We start from the raw sequence: 16,805 nt of genomic DNA, 5'->3' as shown, positions 1-16,805 counted from the left end.
TTTTTAGGAAATGGAAAACAGTTGTAAGATGACAAACTACTAATAAAGCAGGAGAAAACATAACAGGAGAATGATGCTTGTAAGGGAGGGAACTGGTTTCACAGAACCCAAGAGACACTCAGGACTTGGAGGCACTATAGAAGCTAGGGGGACAGATGTAGGACTGAACACAAAGGGAATTGTATTAAAATATTAAATATGTACACAGACGGGTTGGATAGCTAAGTCGCCTCCTCTACCCTTCATACAGCTAGACACATACTGTATCCTCAACGTATCCCTGTAGTAGACCAGTGGCACCTTCCTCTAGAGAACTTAAACCAGAGGGGTTCCAGAATCAGGGACAGCAGGAACAGCAGAAGCCAGGGACTGAAAACAGCATGAGGGATTACCTAAAGTAAACATCTTCAGGCTGAATAAATAAACCTGCCATCCCCCCAATCCCTTTTTCTCACCCCTTGGCAATCAGGCCTATATTCCCCAGGCAGGTATCTGGAGGGAAATACTGCATAGTGAAGATAAGAACAACCAAGATTGAGAATCACTGAACTAAAAATATATAAGGCTCTAAACAGCCCTTGGCATCTCTTCATATCTGCAGTACTCTCAACTTACCAATTAACTCTAAAGAAAAAATACTTGTAAAATAATTTCAGCCCTCTGTTAAGTTGGGAAATTCAAGGAAGAAAAAAGTTCAAGAGAAGATCAATAAAATAAACAGAAGGAAGGAGCCCTGTAGAAGTCACTGACTTTTCCACAATTAACACCCTTCATTACACTGCAGGAATTCTCAAACGGGGGAAGGGGCAGGACGGGTGGGTGGTGATCTCTTCTGGTTAAGAATTACTATTCCAGATCATCTAATGTTCATAATGAACCAATTATCATAACAACAAGTAGGCACAATCCGTCTGGGTGCTAGACAATTTATTAAAAGCATACTATGTCTTAATAGCTAAGGGTGCAGTGGTGAACAAGAGTGCTATTATAATAGGCTAGTGCAGCAGCTTGGGGATAAATCAAAGTCTATAATCAATAAACTAACATTTCATAATCACAAATACAAAATCAAGTTGGAGTTACAGACCCATACTATGTGCTATTAGTATTCCTAATTACCACTTTTTGAATATAAACTATATACCAGGAACTTTGATAAATGCTCTATATGCATTCTCATTTAAACCTGACACTTCTATCAAATACGTATTATTTCCCACACTTCACAAATAAGCAATATGAGACCAAAGAGGTTGAATAATTTGCCCATGACCACACAGGTAAGCAGAGGCAGAGCTGGATGCATCAAGTCTCTCTGACCCTAAAGCACATCTTCTTTCCACACTATGATGGCAAGATTCCAAGAGGTACCCTCTAAAACTGGAGGGTACTGAAATCAACCCAGGTTCAAGGAGGCCTAACCTAAGTCAGTCCTTCTATATTTAATGCATTTTCTTAAAATGGTCTCAATTTAGCATTTTTGGCTAGTGCTAGAATATAAGAATTTTTTTTTTTTTTTTTTTTGGAGACGGAGTCTCGCTCTGTCGCCCAGGCTGGAGTGCAGTGGCCAGATCTCAGCTCACTGCAAGCTCCGCCTCCTGGGTTCACGCCATTCTCCTGCCTCAGCCTCCCAAGTAGCTGGGACTACAGACGCCCGCCACCTCGCCCGGCTAGTTTTTTGTATTTTTTAGTAGAGACAGGGTTTCACCGTGTTAGCCAGGATGGTCTCGATCTCCTGACCTCGTGATCCGCCCGTCTCGGCCTCCCAAAGTGCTGGGATTACAGGCTTGAGCCACTGCGCCCGGCCAAGATTATTAGCAAGAAAAAGTTGTATATAAAATCTTAAGTGAGAGGCATCCTGTATTAGACTAACATTAGTTCCTTTAAATAGTCTCTTTAGTAATCTTCATTTTACAAAACGATACCAATCCATGGAGCCTGACACAATCTACTAGGTCAAAAAAAGATGTGTGTGTATGCATAAACATGTATGTATGTGTACATATAGTTTTCTCTGGTTTCACATTCCCAAAATTTTGTTTTATTTGAATATTCCTTCAGAAGAATCTTTAAAAGTCAAATATTTAAGAGACGAAAGATTAAGAATATATGGTAAATATTTCTATAGTTCACAAGAGGCATAACGTTCCAGTTTCTATTACTAGTATGCTACGACACATCATGGATAAATCATTTTTACCTCTGGGCTTCTGGGAGAGGGAATTGGATGACACAATCTCTAAGGTGCATCCTATTTTTTAAATGTGTGGATATGTAACAACCTACAACACTTTTCAAAGCATGACTGACTTTATCTTTGAACATAGCAAGCAAAGAGCTACAATAGAGGGAGAAGATAAATCTAATTAGCATTTACTATTTCATCCAGGCACTTAATTTAACAGCTTCTTTAGCAGCATATCCAGGCTGGATGTGGAAACTTGGTAAGACCCCTAGGAATCACCAACTCTCAGGGAATAACACTTGGCTAGCTCTTCTTTTTTTAATCTAAAGGTGCTTAGCTTAGTCTGAAAAGAAAATAAATCCCACTTCTTTACCCATGAAAACAATCTTCTTCTATTTAAATAATCCCTCCATCTCAGCCTCTAGGAACTAATAAAAGGGGGTTTAAGATTGCCAAATAAGGTACTGGTACCAAAACAGATATATAGACCAATGGAAAAGAACAGAGGCCTCAGAAATAACACCACACATCTACAACCATCTGATCTTTGACAAACCTGACAAAAACAAGAAATGGGGAGAGGATTCCCTATTTAATAAATGGTGCTGGGAAAACTGGCTAGCCATGTGCAGAAAACTGAAACTGGACCCCTTCCTTACACCTTATGCAAAAATTAACTCAAGATGGATTAAAGACTTAAACGTAAGACCTAAAATCATAAAAATTCTAACAGACAACCTAGGCAATACCATTCAGGACATAGGCATGGGCAGACTTCATGTCTAAAACACCAAAAGCAATGGCAACAAAACTCAAAATAGACAAATAGGATCTACTTAAACTAAAGAGCTTCTGCACAGCAAAAGAAACTGTCATCAAAGCGAACAGGCAACCTACAGAATGGGAGAAAATTTTTGCAATCTACCCATCTAACAAGGGCTAATATCCAGAATCTAAAAAGAACTTAAACAAATTTACAAGAAAAAAATCAACCCCATCAAAAAGTGCGCAAAGGATATGAACAGACGCTTCTCAAAAGAAGACATTTATGTGGCCAATGAACATACGAAAAAAAGCTCATCATCACTGGTCATTAGAGAAATGCGAATCAAAACCACAAGATACCACCTCATACCAGTCAGAATGGCGATCATTAAAAAGTCAGGAACAACAGATGCTGGAGAGGATGGGAGAAACAGGAACGCTTTTACACTACTGGTGGGAGTGTAAATTAGTTCAACCATTGTGGAAGACACTGTGGCAATTCCTCAAGGATACAGAACTAGAAATACCATTTGACCCAGCAATCTCATTACTGAGCATATACCCAAAAAATTATAAATCATTCTACTATAAAGACACATGCACACATGTTTACTGCAGCACTATTCACAATAGTAAAGACTTGGAACCAACCCAAATGTCCATCAATGATAGAACAGATAGAAAATGTGGCACATATACACCATGGAATACTATGCAGCCATAAAAAAAGATGAGTTCATATCCTTTGCAGGGACATGGATGAGGCTGGAAACCATCATTCTCAGCAAACTAACACAAGAACAGAAAACCAAACACCTCATGTTCTCACTCATAAATGGGAGCTGAACAATGAGAACACATGGACACAGGGAGTGGAACATCACACACTAGGCCCTGTCAGGGGGTTGGGGGGTAGGGGAGGGATAGCATTAGGAGAAATACCTAATGTAGGTGACGGGTTGATGGGTGTAGCAAACCACCATGGCACGTGTATACCTGTGTAACAAAACTACACGTTCTGCACAAGTACCCCAGAACTTAAAGTATTTAAAAAAAAAAAAATAGTTGCTGAGTAAGTACTCTTTAGTAAATATGGGTGAGGATCTCAAAAACTAATGAAATCTGTACACAGTAGCAAAGGAGGATTCAGGAGTTCTGCCTATTCTCTCTTGTTGGTTCCTCTTTAATAAACTAGAAATGTACACCAAATATGGAAAAAGAGCAGATGATTACATATAGACGAAATCTCAAAGATCACATTTTCTAGTTTAAGTTTTCTCGTTACTTGTGACTAAATACTTAAATTATCTAATTAAATTAAAACACAAGCCTCAAAGGTATGTTTACAGTGATTCATAAAATTACAGGCCATGCCACTGTGGTTTAAATTTACAACTTAATTTTATAATTAAGCCCCAAAGACTATAAAGAGGGGGATAGGGGAGGGGGAGAATGTAAATATATACAGTATACCTATTTTCAACAATAACTGAACAATTTTAAAAACAAGAATAAAATTTAACAAATCGAAATTAAAGTAACGTTATCTTTAAAATCTCATTGTCATTCTTTTCCCCAAAGTACTAAAATAATAACATCTTTAGTACTAAAAATACCAGAAGTCAGTTACTATTCATCTTACACACGGAGACAATGAAGTCAAAACTGCAGTAAACAATTTTACTAAAATGAATACAGCACCAAAAAAAAAGGGGGGGGGGACTAAAATCCAAAGCTCCTGTTTACAGGATCCATGATGTATTCAAAAACCAAGACACCTAATCAAAGATCCTGCAAAAATTAAATTACTCAAGCTTCTGATCACCATTCTAAAAATGCCTCTGCAGGAAATATACTCTCTGACAAACTTCACAGAAAAAAAATGAAAAGTATAAACACACTCAAAGGACCTGACAAATGGATACCCGCATAACTAGATAAGGTGAAGTTTTTTCCCCAAATTTAAGAAGTCTTTGACTTAAAATTTAAATATCCTATAGGTATTAACAGGATAAATTAATACAACGCTGATAAATAATACATGCTAAGCCTATGGTACAAGTTTGAATTTGAGACTTTACACAAGAATTTTAAGTATCCACGCATCCCATTAAAGCCTCAGACCTCCAAAAATTAGTTTGTTAAATACCTATGAAGGTCTTCCCAGGCCACATGTGTCTAATCAATAGGGGATTTACTAGAGAACACTTTTCAGAAGGAAATATGTTAAGGAAATACAATTTTATTAACAATTATCTATTTTATTATCTTATAAATATTCAAAGGAAATCTTTGTTAATTACTAATATACTTTCCTAAATGCAATACACTTCATTTACAGATTAAAACATACATTAGAGTCTAAAGTAGTGGTTCTCAACTGATGGCAACTAGCAATGTCTGGTGACGTTTTTGGTTTTCACAACTGGAAGGTGCTACTGGCATCTGGGGGGTAAGGCCAGGGACTCTGCTAAACTTCCTACAATGTACATAACAGCTCCATACAACAAAGAATTATCCAACCCCAGTATCAATAGTGCCAAAATTAAGAAACCCTTATACAGTCCGAATTGCATTGTAAGGACTATTAAGGTTTACTTACCTTTAAATTTAATATCCAGACCACTAAATTCCAATTCAACCCCTTGAAGTGCTTCTCCCAGAGTTTCATGGTAATGGCTGATACTTTTTTTTGACCCCACACAGAATGGAAGTGAAAAGTACTTATATGTTTCTTGACGATTATGGTATGGCCCAACAGTATTCATCCATAAGACAACTTCCTCTTTATCTTGATACTGAAACAAGAAAAGCAAACGAATTAAAAAAAAAAAAAAAAACTAATTCAAATTAAGGGAATATTTGTTATGAGTTCTAAACAAAAGTGCATCATCTCTGTTCAGGAAGCTATAAAATAAAATACTGGAAGCTTAATCTGATGATGAATGTCCACATCTTAAAAATGAAACTTTGTGAATTTTAAAATTATATCCTCTGATGGTAGTCTTGGGAAGATACATCTTTTCCAAACTTGTTTTATAGAAAACAGTGTGTAAACTAAGTCCAATAGCTCATGAGAGTACGTCTATTATTTACATTTATACTATCAAATAATGGCAAACCTGCAACCAGCATGATTCACCATGATAACATGGACAAAGAAGGAGGAAACAAAATGAATAGTTTATCCAGAACCTCATGTTAATCAATAAATTAAAAAACAAAAACTAACATTGCCAGCAAGCATAAATAAAATTTCATTTCCTTGTGAGACTTTCACACAGCCACTGGTCAAAGTACTACAGAGGACAGAAATGATCAAACACAAGGAAGAAGACTACTACAGAACCTCCACAAGTCCATTCAAGCCAATATTCTATCTTGTTAGCAGCCTGAAAGATATGCACTATATGCATATTTCTTTGAATAAGTAATTATGGAACTACGTATCAGTGAATACTACACATAGCTAAATCTGAAGTGTGGTCAATAATGACTTTGGGTAGTTCCAAGGTACAAGTGGGAGGCCTGTCAAAGATATCTAAGATCTCTACAAGTTTAAAGTTCCAATGATTCTATAGAAAATGATTCCCATAGTAATTTTAAAACTAATAATTCTAAGTAGCAACATAAATTAAAGACAACACTGGATGCATTAACTAATAGTGCAGACATTAATTTACTAAACAATTATTTACTAAGTGCTTAGCATGTGAAGCAACTGTGTTTATAACTGAGGATATAGCTTTGAACAAGATGTGTTCCCTGCCCTTCTGGGGGAAAGATGGGCATTAAACAATAAGGTAGGTTGCTATGGAGCATATAATAGAAGAAGCTATCCAACTGGCCTACTATGAAATTCTTATCTCCAGTCCTCCATCTAAAACTAGTTAACAAACATTTTCAATCAAAACCTAACATCTCCAAAACCAAACTTATCTACCCAAATCCACTTTCCTCAGCTTCATTTTTCTAATGGTACTACCATTCTCTCAGACATGGAGACTCAAACCCCAAATCTCTCTGCACTCCAGGGAACCCAAAAATATTTAACTTACATGTTCTTATCCAAAACATCTGCCTTTTTCTTTTGATTCACACGACTACCACCCTAAGACTTAGACCTAGTCATGTTATTTTCAAACATAAATGCCTCACTGTTCATATAAGACAACAGCCAGATCATTAAGGAAATAACAAATGATCTCACCTTTTGAATACATATGTGACAGGTACCGAGCACAGCATTAGGTATTAAGAATATAAAAGTAAATAAAATACTGTCGTTTCCTTAAGAAGTTCATAATCCACAGTGGAATCAGACAAGTAAATGATTAACAAAGAAAAAATAAGTATTATAATTAAGGTACTAAAGGGCAACAATAAAGGAATGATTAAATTCACTTTGGCAGAGAAGGTCAGGACGAATAACAATTTGGAAAATCATAAGCTTTTCAAGGGAGTTCAGAAAAACTGTAGATAATCTTCATGTAGGAAGTAATGAATCAAAGGTCTAAATGTTAACGTATCTGTATATCTGCATTCATTACTATTCTTTTTGTCTGGGGAGACTGACAAATTTATGTAAGCCCCCACTCTTCCATCCAATGCTCACGGCCACACAGCACTAATCAAAAAGTTAACTCCTTTCTGCTGAACGTAGATACCGCCTCAGAGTTCTCAAAACAGTGCTCTAAACCAACCACTACCAACTAACAAGAGTTGATATTAGAATTAAAACTTGTTCATGGCCAGGTGTGGTGACTCACACCCGTAATCCCAGCACCTTGGGACACCGAGGCCGGCAAATCACTTAAGGTCAGGAGTTTGAGACCAGCCTGGCCAATATGGTAAAACCCCGTCTCTAATAAACACACAAATATCAGCAAGGTGTAGTGGCACATGCCTGTAACCCCAGCTACTTGGGAGGCTGAGGCAGGAGAATCACTTGAACCCAGGAGGCGGAGGTTGCAGTGACCTGAGATTGTGCCACTGCACTCCAGTCTGGGTGACAGAGTGAGACTCTGTCTCACAAAAAGAACCTATCCACCAAGGCAAATAGATATTTAATAAATATGACGGGAAAACACTGAAGAAATACTGAAGTGTAAAGTTCATTGGCAACTTGGTAAAAGAAGTTTGAAGGATGTGAAATGATATGTACACTGACTGTAAGAGTTACCTTTCCAGAAAAATAAGGGGAGGTAACATAATTCATCTATTTAAGAGCAGAATGCTGAATGAGACAACCTATTAAAGAGCACCTTGCCATTAATCCTGCTGAGTCTGCAGAAATGTTATAAATGTAACTTGTGAAAATAAGCACAAAAATACTTTTCCTATAAATTCCAAAACTTTTCCTTTAAAAATAGACAAAATCTTTGAAAATCAATACCTTTAAAAATAGGGCATCCATTTATTTTATACAAATTAAAACATAAGGACTAAAATAATTTAAGGATCTCAAAGTTAAGCCAAATATTCCGAAGTCACTCATTTTAAACATTCAGGAACCCTCAACAGAATGGTAGAGTTACGATGTGATGCCAGCACTGTAACAAAACTTAACACCATTCTGCAGTATAAGATTCTTTCTGGGAAAAGGACTGAAATAGTAATTAGAAATACACATATTGAGAGTTCAGGGTGAATAGCAAGGCAAAAATAATGCTTTTTTTCTTTTATTTTGCTCCTTATTATGCAGACTGTGGTTTAATACAATGAACATAAAATGTTTACTTTTCATTGCAGCCCTTGATTGTCCCTGTGAATAAGTGCTTCCAAGACAAGATCAAGAGTTCTTTCTCAAGAGAGAATGTTTTAAAATATTTTGAAATTAAAAAATACCAAAAGACTTCACACAACATCTGAAGGAGAAAACAAAACAAATAAAAACCTTTCCTTTCCCTAAAGCTCTGACAAAGCCCCTGAGCTCCACAGTCTGTGGCAAGGGAGTGCCAGGCCCAGAAGAAGGTGGGGGGTGGAGTCACAGAAGCACAGCAGTGAATCAGGGAATCCCTAAACTGGATAATAATCCCTTCCATCTGAGGCTTCCCTGGGAAATGGCCAAGTAAGAAAAGGCCAATTCAGGCTACCGGCATTCTTCACCTACTTACTTTCCAGCTCTCAGAAGAATCTCACTGCTACACTTAAGTCGTCCGCGCTGGCCAAAACGGTTTATGATATTGCCTTCCTCCCCTTTTCTGCTTCATCTTCTTTCGTCATTTCCCCAAATTTAGAATGCCCTCCTTTTCTCCACTTAGTCAAATTCTACTAACCCTTCCGAACTGCTCAAATCCTCCTTTTTCAAATCCTCAGGTAAAGCCTTAATTCACCAAACCCTAGCATGACATGATCTCACCATTTTTGTAATAATAACATCACTAGCTAACAATAAATACATACTATGAGCTAGGTATAGTTCTAAGGTCTTTACATGAACATTTAAATAATCATCTCAACATTCTATAAAATAGGTCCTATTATCTCCCCATTTTACAGACTAAAAATAAAAACAAAACTAAAGAACAGAGATGTTAAATAATTTGTCCAAATTAATCAGCATCAAGTTTAAAAGGTCAGTATTTTTGCTAATCCCTAGTCAGCTTCATTCATTAAAGAGCAAAAAACTAAATCAAGGAAATATGAAAGCAGTGCAGGTGTACAAAGCAACTAAAGGCAGTCCTGAATACCGAGTAACTTTTCCACATGAGCCTTTAATCTGCCTGGGGGGAAAAAAAAACCACCTTCTAAGAAATTATTTGCACTCTAATCTCAAAAGGAATGACCTTTATTCTCAAGAAGTCACCAATGTTGGGCCCCTCTTATTTAAATACTGTTTGTGTGTTGGGGGTTACCAAAGTTTTCCTCCTTGACAGAGGTCACGAATTAATTATTCTCAGGAGAAACGCTTTAGAAGATAATATTGCTGATGTAGTCATGTGAAATCTGAATAAGAAATCACAATTTATATAGATGGGCAAAGGACTGAGGGTTCAGAACAAGCACCAAAATGCTATCCTTCCTTTTCATACAAAGGAGAAAAATATGTGTGTTTACTTCAAAATAAATGTTCCAGAAATCATAATTTCAAAGCCTTTTAATTATTAAAACACACATCGGAATTCTAATACAAATAAATTAGAAATGTATTTTTTTGAATAGCCTCTTGAGATAACTACTCTCTCTCAAAAATAGCTTTGTACCTGAATAAACTTTCAGTCTATCATTGAGTAGAGCTGAAAATAGGACAACGAACTTTGGTATTTAACAATCTACATTAGATAACTCACAAATGCACTTACAGTAAACAGCTTATACTCTTTACAAATTTTCAGTAAGTTTCAAGAGTTCATATACTCCCAACAGAGACAAAGACAAAAGGTTGCCATTTGCCAAAGTAAATCAAACAAAACATTTCTGAAATCACTTAGTGATATAATACAAAGTATTTATGAGGCAGAGGCTGAGTAAAGGATTCTGGCAGGCATTCAGTCTGTCCAACATTAGAAGTCTCAAGATTACCAGTATACTGGGCCACAGAGAAATAGGGGATTTTAGCCTAGGTAGGACCCCCAAATCGAAACAGGAGACAATGCATCTTAAATGAATAATGGCCTGAGTTTGTTCATTGTGCTTCCACATTGCACATCCTTGTCACTAGTAGCTCCCTAATTATTCAAGTCATTCAACAAGCACTGATCAAATACCACTTGTGCCAAGTACAGTGCTTGTGTACGTAACAGACCAAAAAAAAAAAAAATCTGACTTTGTGATCTTGTTAAGGAAACAGAACCCATAAAAATTCAAGGCTACAGTGCAAACCATAAAATGCTCTAAGATTCCTGCACCCCTAAGTACTGGGTTTTTGGTGCTAACATCTTTACATATTAAAACTATGGAATTATACATACAAGACAGGTAGAAAAGGCAAGACTAGCGATCAGGAAGCTCTGATTGTTTCTGTGGCCTTGAGCAAGTCTCTGAACCTGTACAGGCCATTAGGAAAATGAGGAGTTTTGGATTAAATTATCGAGTCTTTTTAGTTCTAAAATTCTATGATTCTCAATCTGAAATCGTTTTTAATGCAGCCCTTCGGAATCTTAGGAGACATAGTAATCTAACTCTAGATGCTTCCAAGTGCTTTGAGTTTCAGAAAACCAAATAAGCATAAACACACCTTTCACTGACTCTATAAAGAAGCCTATATCCCTTCAATCACTTATTAAAAGCCTGTCTTCCACAAAAGTGTTAATTTTCATTTCACAAAACATGTCTGTAATGCATATATAATTCAACTTTTAAAAATTAAAAGGAACACATTCTTACATATTCTAGATATGTACATACAGCCTCTATTAAATCAATAGCACATTTCCTTTTCAACACTCTTCAGAGACTATTAAAAGAACTTTGGATAAATAAGCACATAAAAAATATGTATATATACACCATAGGGCCAGGCACAGTGGCTCAAGCCTGTAATTCCAACACTTTGGGAGGCCAAGGAGGGCGGATCACCTGAGGTCAGGAGTTCCAGACCAGCCTGACCAAGATGGGGAACTCCTGTCTCTACTAAAAAAATACAAAATTAGCTGGACACGGTGGCACATGCCTGTAATCCCAGCTATCCAGGAGGCTGAGACAGGAGAACTGCTTGAACCCAGGAGGCAGAGGTTGCAGTGGGCCAAGATCATGCCATTGCACTCCAGCCTGAGCAACAAGAGTGAAACACCGTCTCAAAAAAAAAAAAAAAGAAAGAAAAAAGAAAAGAAAAAAATAGCATATGGGTCAGATGGCCACCTGAATCCTAATTCAGTAGGTACAGTAAGAGAAATCAGGGGCTTTGGGGAACGGACATAAGGTATTGCCTCCTCTTAGGACAAGCTATATAATTTGTGGGACCCAGTAGAGAATAAAAATACAGAGCCCCTTGTTCAAAAATTTAAAACTTCGAGATGTTACAGGACAGCATGAAAACAAGTTCTCCCACAGTCTTGTGTGACTATTCAGGGCACGTGCCCATGAAGTCAACCCTATTGCTCCTTAATGCTAACCCAAACAGCTCAGAAACAACTCATTATGGAGCCACACTTATCCCAGCATTTAAGAACTTAAAAATCAATACAGAGAACCGCTCAATACCTAATTGAGCTTTACTGTCTTATTTTTAGGATAAAGGGGAGTAGAGCATATGGCAGCTCTCAGTGTAGAAGACTATCAACTCCGAATGCCTAAGTTCAAATCCCACCTCTACCCCCACCAGATGTGTGTTATCTGCAGGTGACCTCACCTCTCTAGATTCACTTTCCTCATCTATAAAATGGGCATATTACTCACCTCATAGGTTATTAATAGATGACTTCTCACGCTCATGCCTATAATCCCAGCACTTTGGGAGGCTGAGGCAGGCAGATCACCTGAGGTCAGGAGTTCAAGACCAGCCTGGCCAACATGGTGAAACCTCGTCTCTACTAAAAATACAAAAATTAGCCAGGCATGGTGGTGCGCACCTGTAATACCAGCTACTAGGGAGGCTGAGGTAGGAGAACTGCTTGAACCCAGGAGGCAGAGATAGCAGTGAGCGGACATTGTGCCACTGCACTCCAGCCTGGATGACAAGAGCAAAACTATGCCTCTTAAAAAAAATAAAAATAAAAATAACAGTGTATAGCCCATTTTGCTACAAAAGACATCCTAGCTATTATCTTTATCTGGAAACAATCTTTACAGGCAATTAATTTAAAGGCCAGCTTTAGTTTCTAAAAGTTAGTCTTTGATAATTCAATTATACATGTATTTACTAAACACCTACTTAGCAACCTGCCCATACCAATGTCTCCTCTTCCTTTAGTATTATTCTCTCTTTACTAGCTACTTTTGCCTCTTTGATAGAAAAAAATAAAAATAAAAAAATAAAACTTACTTGACCATATAGCTTTTTCAGTACTGTTATCTGGCTAAGATGAATGCCTAGTTTTTGAGAAATATTTTCAAGAAACTTAGAAAAAGCAAAAGATTTTGGCTAATAATGAAAAATAATATAAATGACACATTTAAATTTTATGCTTATTTTTAAATGCTATTCTTCCTATAACTTTTTTTTTTTGCTTTTTAAAATACGTATTTAGCCAGGCGCAGTGGCTCACGCCTGTAATCCCAGCACTTTGGGGGGCCAAGGCAGGCAGATCATTTGAGGTCAGTCGTTTGAGTTCAAGACCAGCCGGGTCAACATGGCGAAACCCCCTTTCTACTAAAAATACAAAAATTAGCCAGGTGTGGTGGCACATGCCTGTAATCCCAGCTACTTGGATGAGGCACAAGAATCGCTTGAGCCGGTGAGGCTGAGGTTGCAGTGAGGTGAGACAGCGCCACTACACTCCAGCCTGGGCAACAAAGTGGGACTCTGTCTCAAAAATAAATAAATAACAGGTATTTAATAATGGGTAACCAAGTAAGAGCAGTTCAATACAGACGTGAAGTAATATGGATTCTAAACTTTTTGTCTAGCAACCATCTCATATATGCCATATTCTCTTTTGTGGCAGTCAACAAAAACCTTTCATCAAATATCTTATATTCAATTACTAGAATAAAAAACTGAAATAGTCCTAGCAATAAAACTTCATTGAAATTAAACTTTTAATTTGTAAATTATTCTAAAGCCTTTATATACATCCAATTTTTAAAATTTTAATTGTGTTTCCCTATTTATAGCAGTATAAGTCACAAGATAATTACAAGATTAAAAAGTAGAATACAGTACACTTGCGAGCCTATATGCCTGTATCATGGAACTACGCATTGAGATTCTGAGTATCATATGGTAACTTTTCATAAGTGTTTTTTTAATTGGAAATATATTAGTAACAATATCATTAAACAAAACGATGGATGCCCATTGAAAATTTAAAAATAATCAAAGACCCAAATCTATACATGGTCCCTGTATACTATGTGAAACAATAGCAGTTCTTAAACTTTGAGACAGCTTATCTGATAGAAGAAAACAAAAGGAAATCGTCTTAAGCTGTTTAACCTCCCAACAAAATTATCTTAGGTGAAACACCACAAGTACAGCACAAAAACATGTCACCAATTCAAGCTTTGTGTCCCTAAAGAAATATATACCTACACAGGCAAGAAGTTTCTGGCTGTGACCGAAGGTAGAACAGCCAAAAGTTTAGAGCTTTTATTAGCTAAAATAAGAGCCCAGCTAGCCAAGGGTCCAGCGAAAAGTTTTGTTGATTACAAATAAAATCGGGTCCATTAAATATGTAAGGACGACTGCTTCATTTCCTCACTTTCCAGAAATGACGTAAGACTCCCTCAGATCTTTCTTACTTAGTCAAACACAATCTCTCATGGAAACTCCTATCATTAATGGTAAAGGTATAAAAAACAATTACTCGTCAAGCAAACTCTCAATTTACCTGACCTTCCTACCTTACTCAAGTCTACCATTCTGAAAACCAGAGTTACAGCCCTAAGTGAAAGCCACTTGAAGAGTCGTTCACATGCACGCTTTGATGTGAGAATGCCAATTAAATAAACTGCCAATCAACTTTAGGCCAAATGCAAAAGGGACTGTTCCTGGCCCTGACCTGAAGACTAGGAAACATTAAGACCCTTTACTGTCAGAAGCTGCCTTAGTTAGGCACTATCCGGAGTGGGGGCTGGAAGGTGAGGAGAAAGTTACAAGAAAGGCCTAGGAATTTAAGTAAGTGTAAACTGCTCTTCAATTCAAGTTTATTAACGAGGCCCCACCCCAGGGTTTTAATCCGGTCTGGGAAGAAGCGGGCGAAAAAAGCCAAAGAGGACCATGAAGTGTAGTATATTTCCTGGTTAGTGGCTGCCGGGTAATCGCGATGCATCCATCTTCCTCCACGTCGCAGCCCTCAGTAGCCAGAAGGCAGTCTCCTTCCCCGGGGGGCAAAAGCCCCGAGCCCAGCCTGCCCGTCGCCCCGCTCCCGCGGCGGCTGAACTCCAACCCTTCCCAGGCTCCTTCCCGGCCCCAGGACCCCCGAGACCCTGGGGTGCGGCGCCACTGAGGCGCAGGCCGGGTGAAGGAAGCTCTGGCACTCGGGAACGGAGCCCTGTCCCAGGAGCGCACGGAAATGCCTGCTCCACGCTCCCAAGGTTCCTGCTCCGCCAGGCCCAACCGGAAGGAGTCCTCGGGACGCCGCGGGGATTCACCGGACCGCCGGGCCTTCCAGGCTGCGTGGGGCCTGCCTCGGTGGGCAACTGGGGAGCTAGCCCGGGGCGGCCGCACTGGCCGGGGCACCTCACCGTGTGTTCGTGCTCGTCCGCCCGGGCCCGTGGCAGCAACAGCAGCAACAGCGCGGCGGCCGCCGCCACGCCTGGAGCGCCAGGCAGCGGCCTCATCCTCCGCGCCCCACCGGCCCGGAGCCGGCCCACCGACTCCTCCTCCGCCGCCGCCGCCTCCGCTGCGGCCGATTCGCATCCACGGGGCGCGGACAGACGCACGGGGCCCGGGCCCAGCCGCTGCCTCCTCTGCCGCCGCCGTCGCCGTCACCGTCACCGCCCGCTCCTGAGCCTCCCCCGCCCCGCGCGCCTCCTCAGCCTCTTCCTCTGACTCAGCCACGTCATCCGGCCACCCCGGCACGCGCCGGAAGTGCCTCGCGACGCGGGGCCGCCACCGCCGTCGGGCCGAGGGAGGGCCCTGCAACCGCCGCCTGCGCGCCGGCTCCTCGCCGGCTCCTGGGAGCCGCGGAGCGACCGGCCTGGCGAGCACTCTGGCAGGCGCCGAGCAGGCTGGGCCCCGGCGCAGTGGCCTGGCCTGGACCGCAAAGCCGAAGCCGCGTCCGGGCCGCGTCCCGGTGTTTAGGGTTGTGTAACCTTGGCCAAAATGCTTAACTTTCTCTGGCTGCCAAATGGGGCCGATCGTCTGACCTCCTGCCTTCGGAACTTGAGGGATCAGATCAAATAACCCTTTCCTGCCGCTGTGAATGAATCACGGGCTTCTGTAATCACCGTTAGGAGATATAGTGAAACTCGTACAGCGTTGGATAAGTGTTTTAAAGTTACTGAATACTTACTGGACCCCTACGATTCAGTCAAGAAATGCTAAGTTAGTTTGCCATTCTTGTACATTTGTGTGTTTACTTAACTATTTCTGGGTCTCCTCTTCCCTGTCATAAATACCTCTTGGAGTGTAAGCTCCTCGGAGGAGAGGGCCTGTTTCCATATTTCCTGTACCTAGAACAGTGCCAGATCCGTAGTAGAGACTCAAAAAAAATCTTTAAAAAAAAAATACACAAATGTGGCACCACCATTTACATAGTCCTCTAAGCCAAAAATCTAGGACTTCTCGGCCATCAGCAATCAACAAGTTCTAGCATTTGGTCTCTTAAAAGTGGTTAAAGAGTTTATTTTTCCTCTCCTTCCTCTGCCATTACCAACCAATTTTCCATATCACTATGTATTGCAAGAGTCTCCCAAGAGATCTCCACCACTGACTGATCTTCCTCCCCTGTTTATCATCCCCAACAGGTGCCAGAGTGATCTTTCTAAAAAGAAACCAGATTATATCGCTCACTCCCTTGCTTAAAACACTTCTTGAATGTTAGGTAAATCAATCATGGAGTCACCACCAAGGTTTTCATCTGCCAGGCACAATTCTGAATGATATTGGCTCATTAAATCCTCACAGAAACCCTATGCGGCAGATACGGTGAAAATGTTCATGTTACAGATGAGGTAACTGAAGCAAAAAGAGCTTGAGTGGCTTGCTGAAAGACCAGACCCACTCAGTCTGGCTCCATGATAGGTCTTTTTGCGACTAATGATTTACCAACTATACAGCCACTTTAAAAAACCGAAATAGGTAAGTACT

The 16,805-nt window shown here is 39.7% G+C and overlaps 1 protein-coding gene across 2 annotated transcripts in view; it reads right to left on the bottom strand.

Annotated features, from left to right (window-relative positions):
• The window catches only part of TM9SF3 (transmembrane 9 superfamily member 3), a 71,713-nt gene extending 55,458 nt beyond the window's left edge, over positions 1-16,255 (bottom strand). For both annotated transcript variants that reach the window (XM_021943532.2, XM_003904060.5), the window contains exons 1-2: positions 15,239-16,255; positions 5,553-5,748 (exon numbers count right to left, since the gene is read on the bottom strand). In XM_021943532.2, coding sequence (XP_021799224.1) covers positions 5,553-5,748; positions 15,239-15,334 — 292 coding nt within the window. In that variant the 5' untranslated portion in view covers positions 15,335-16,255. The remainder of the gene's footprint in view (positions 1-5,552; positions 5,749-15,238) is intronic.
• Between the last annotated feature and the right edge of the window lie 550 nt (positions 16,256-16,805).

Source organism: Papio anubis, chromosome 11 (assembly GCF_008728515.1).
Source record: "Papio anubis isolate 15944 chromosome 11, Panubis1.0, whole genome shotgun sequence".
NCBI lineage: Eukaryota > Metazoa > Chordata > Mammalia > Primates > Cercopithecidae > Papio > Papio anubis.
Note: the sequence above shows the minus strand (reverse complement) of the source record. Positions and strands in the feature narration are given on the sequence as shown.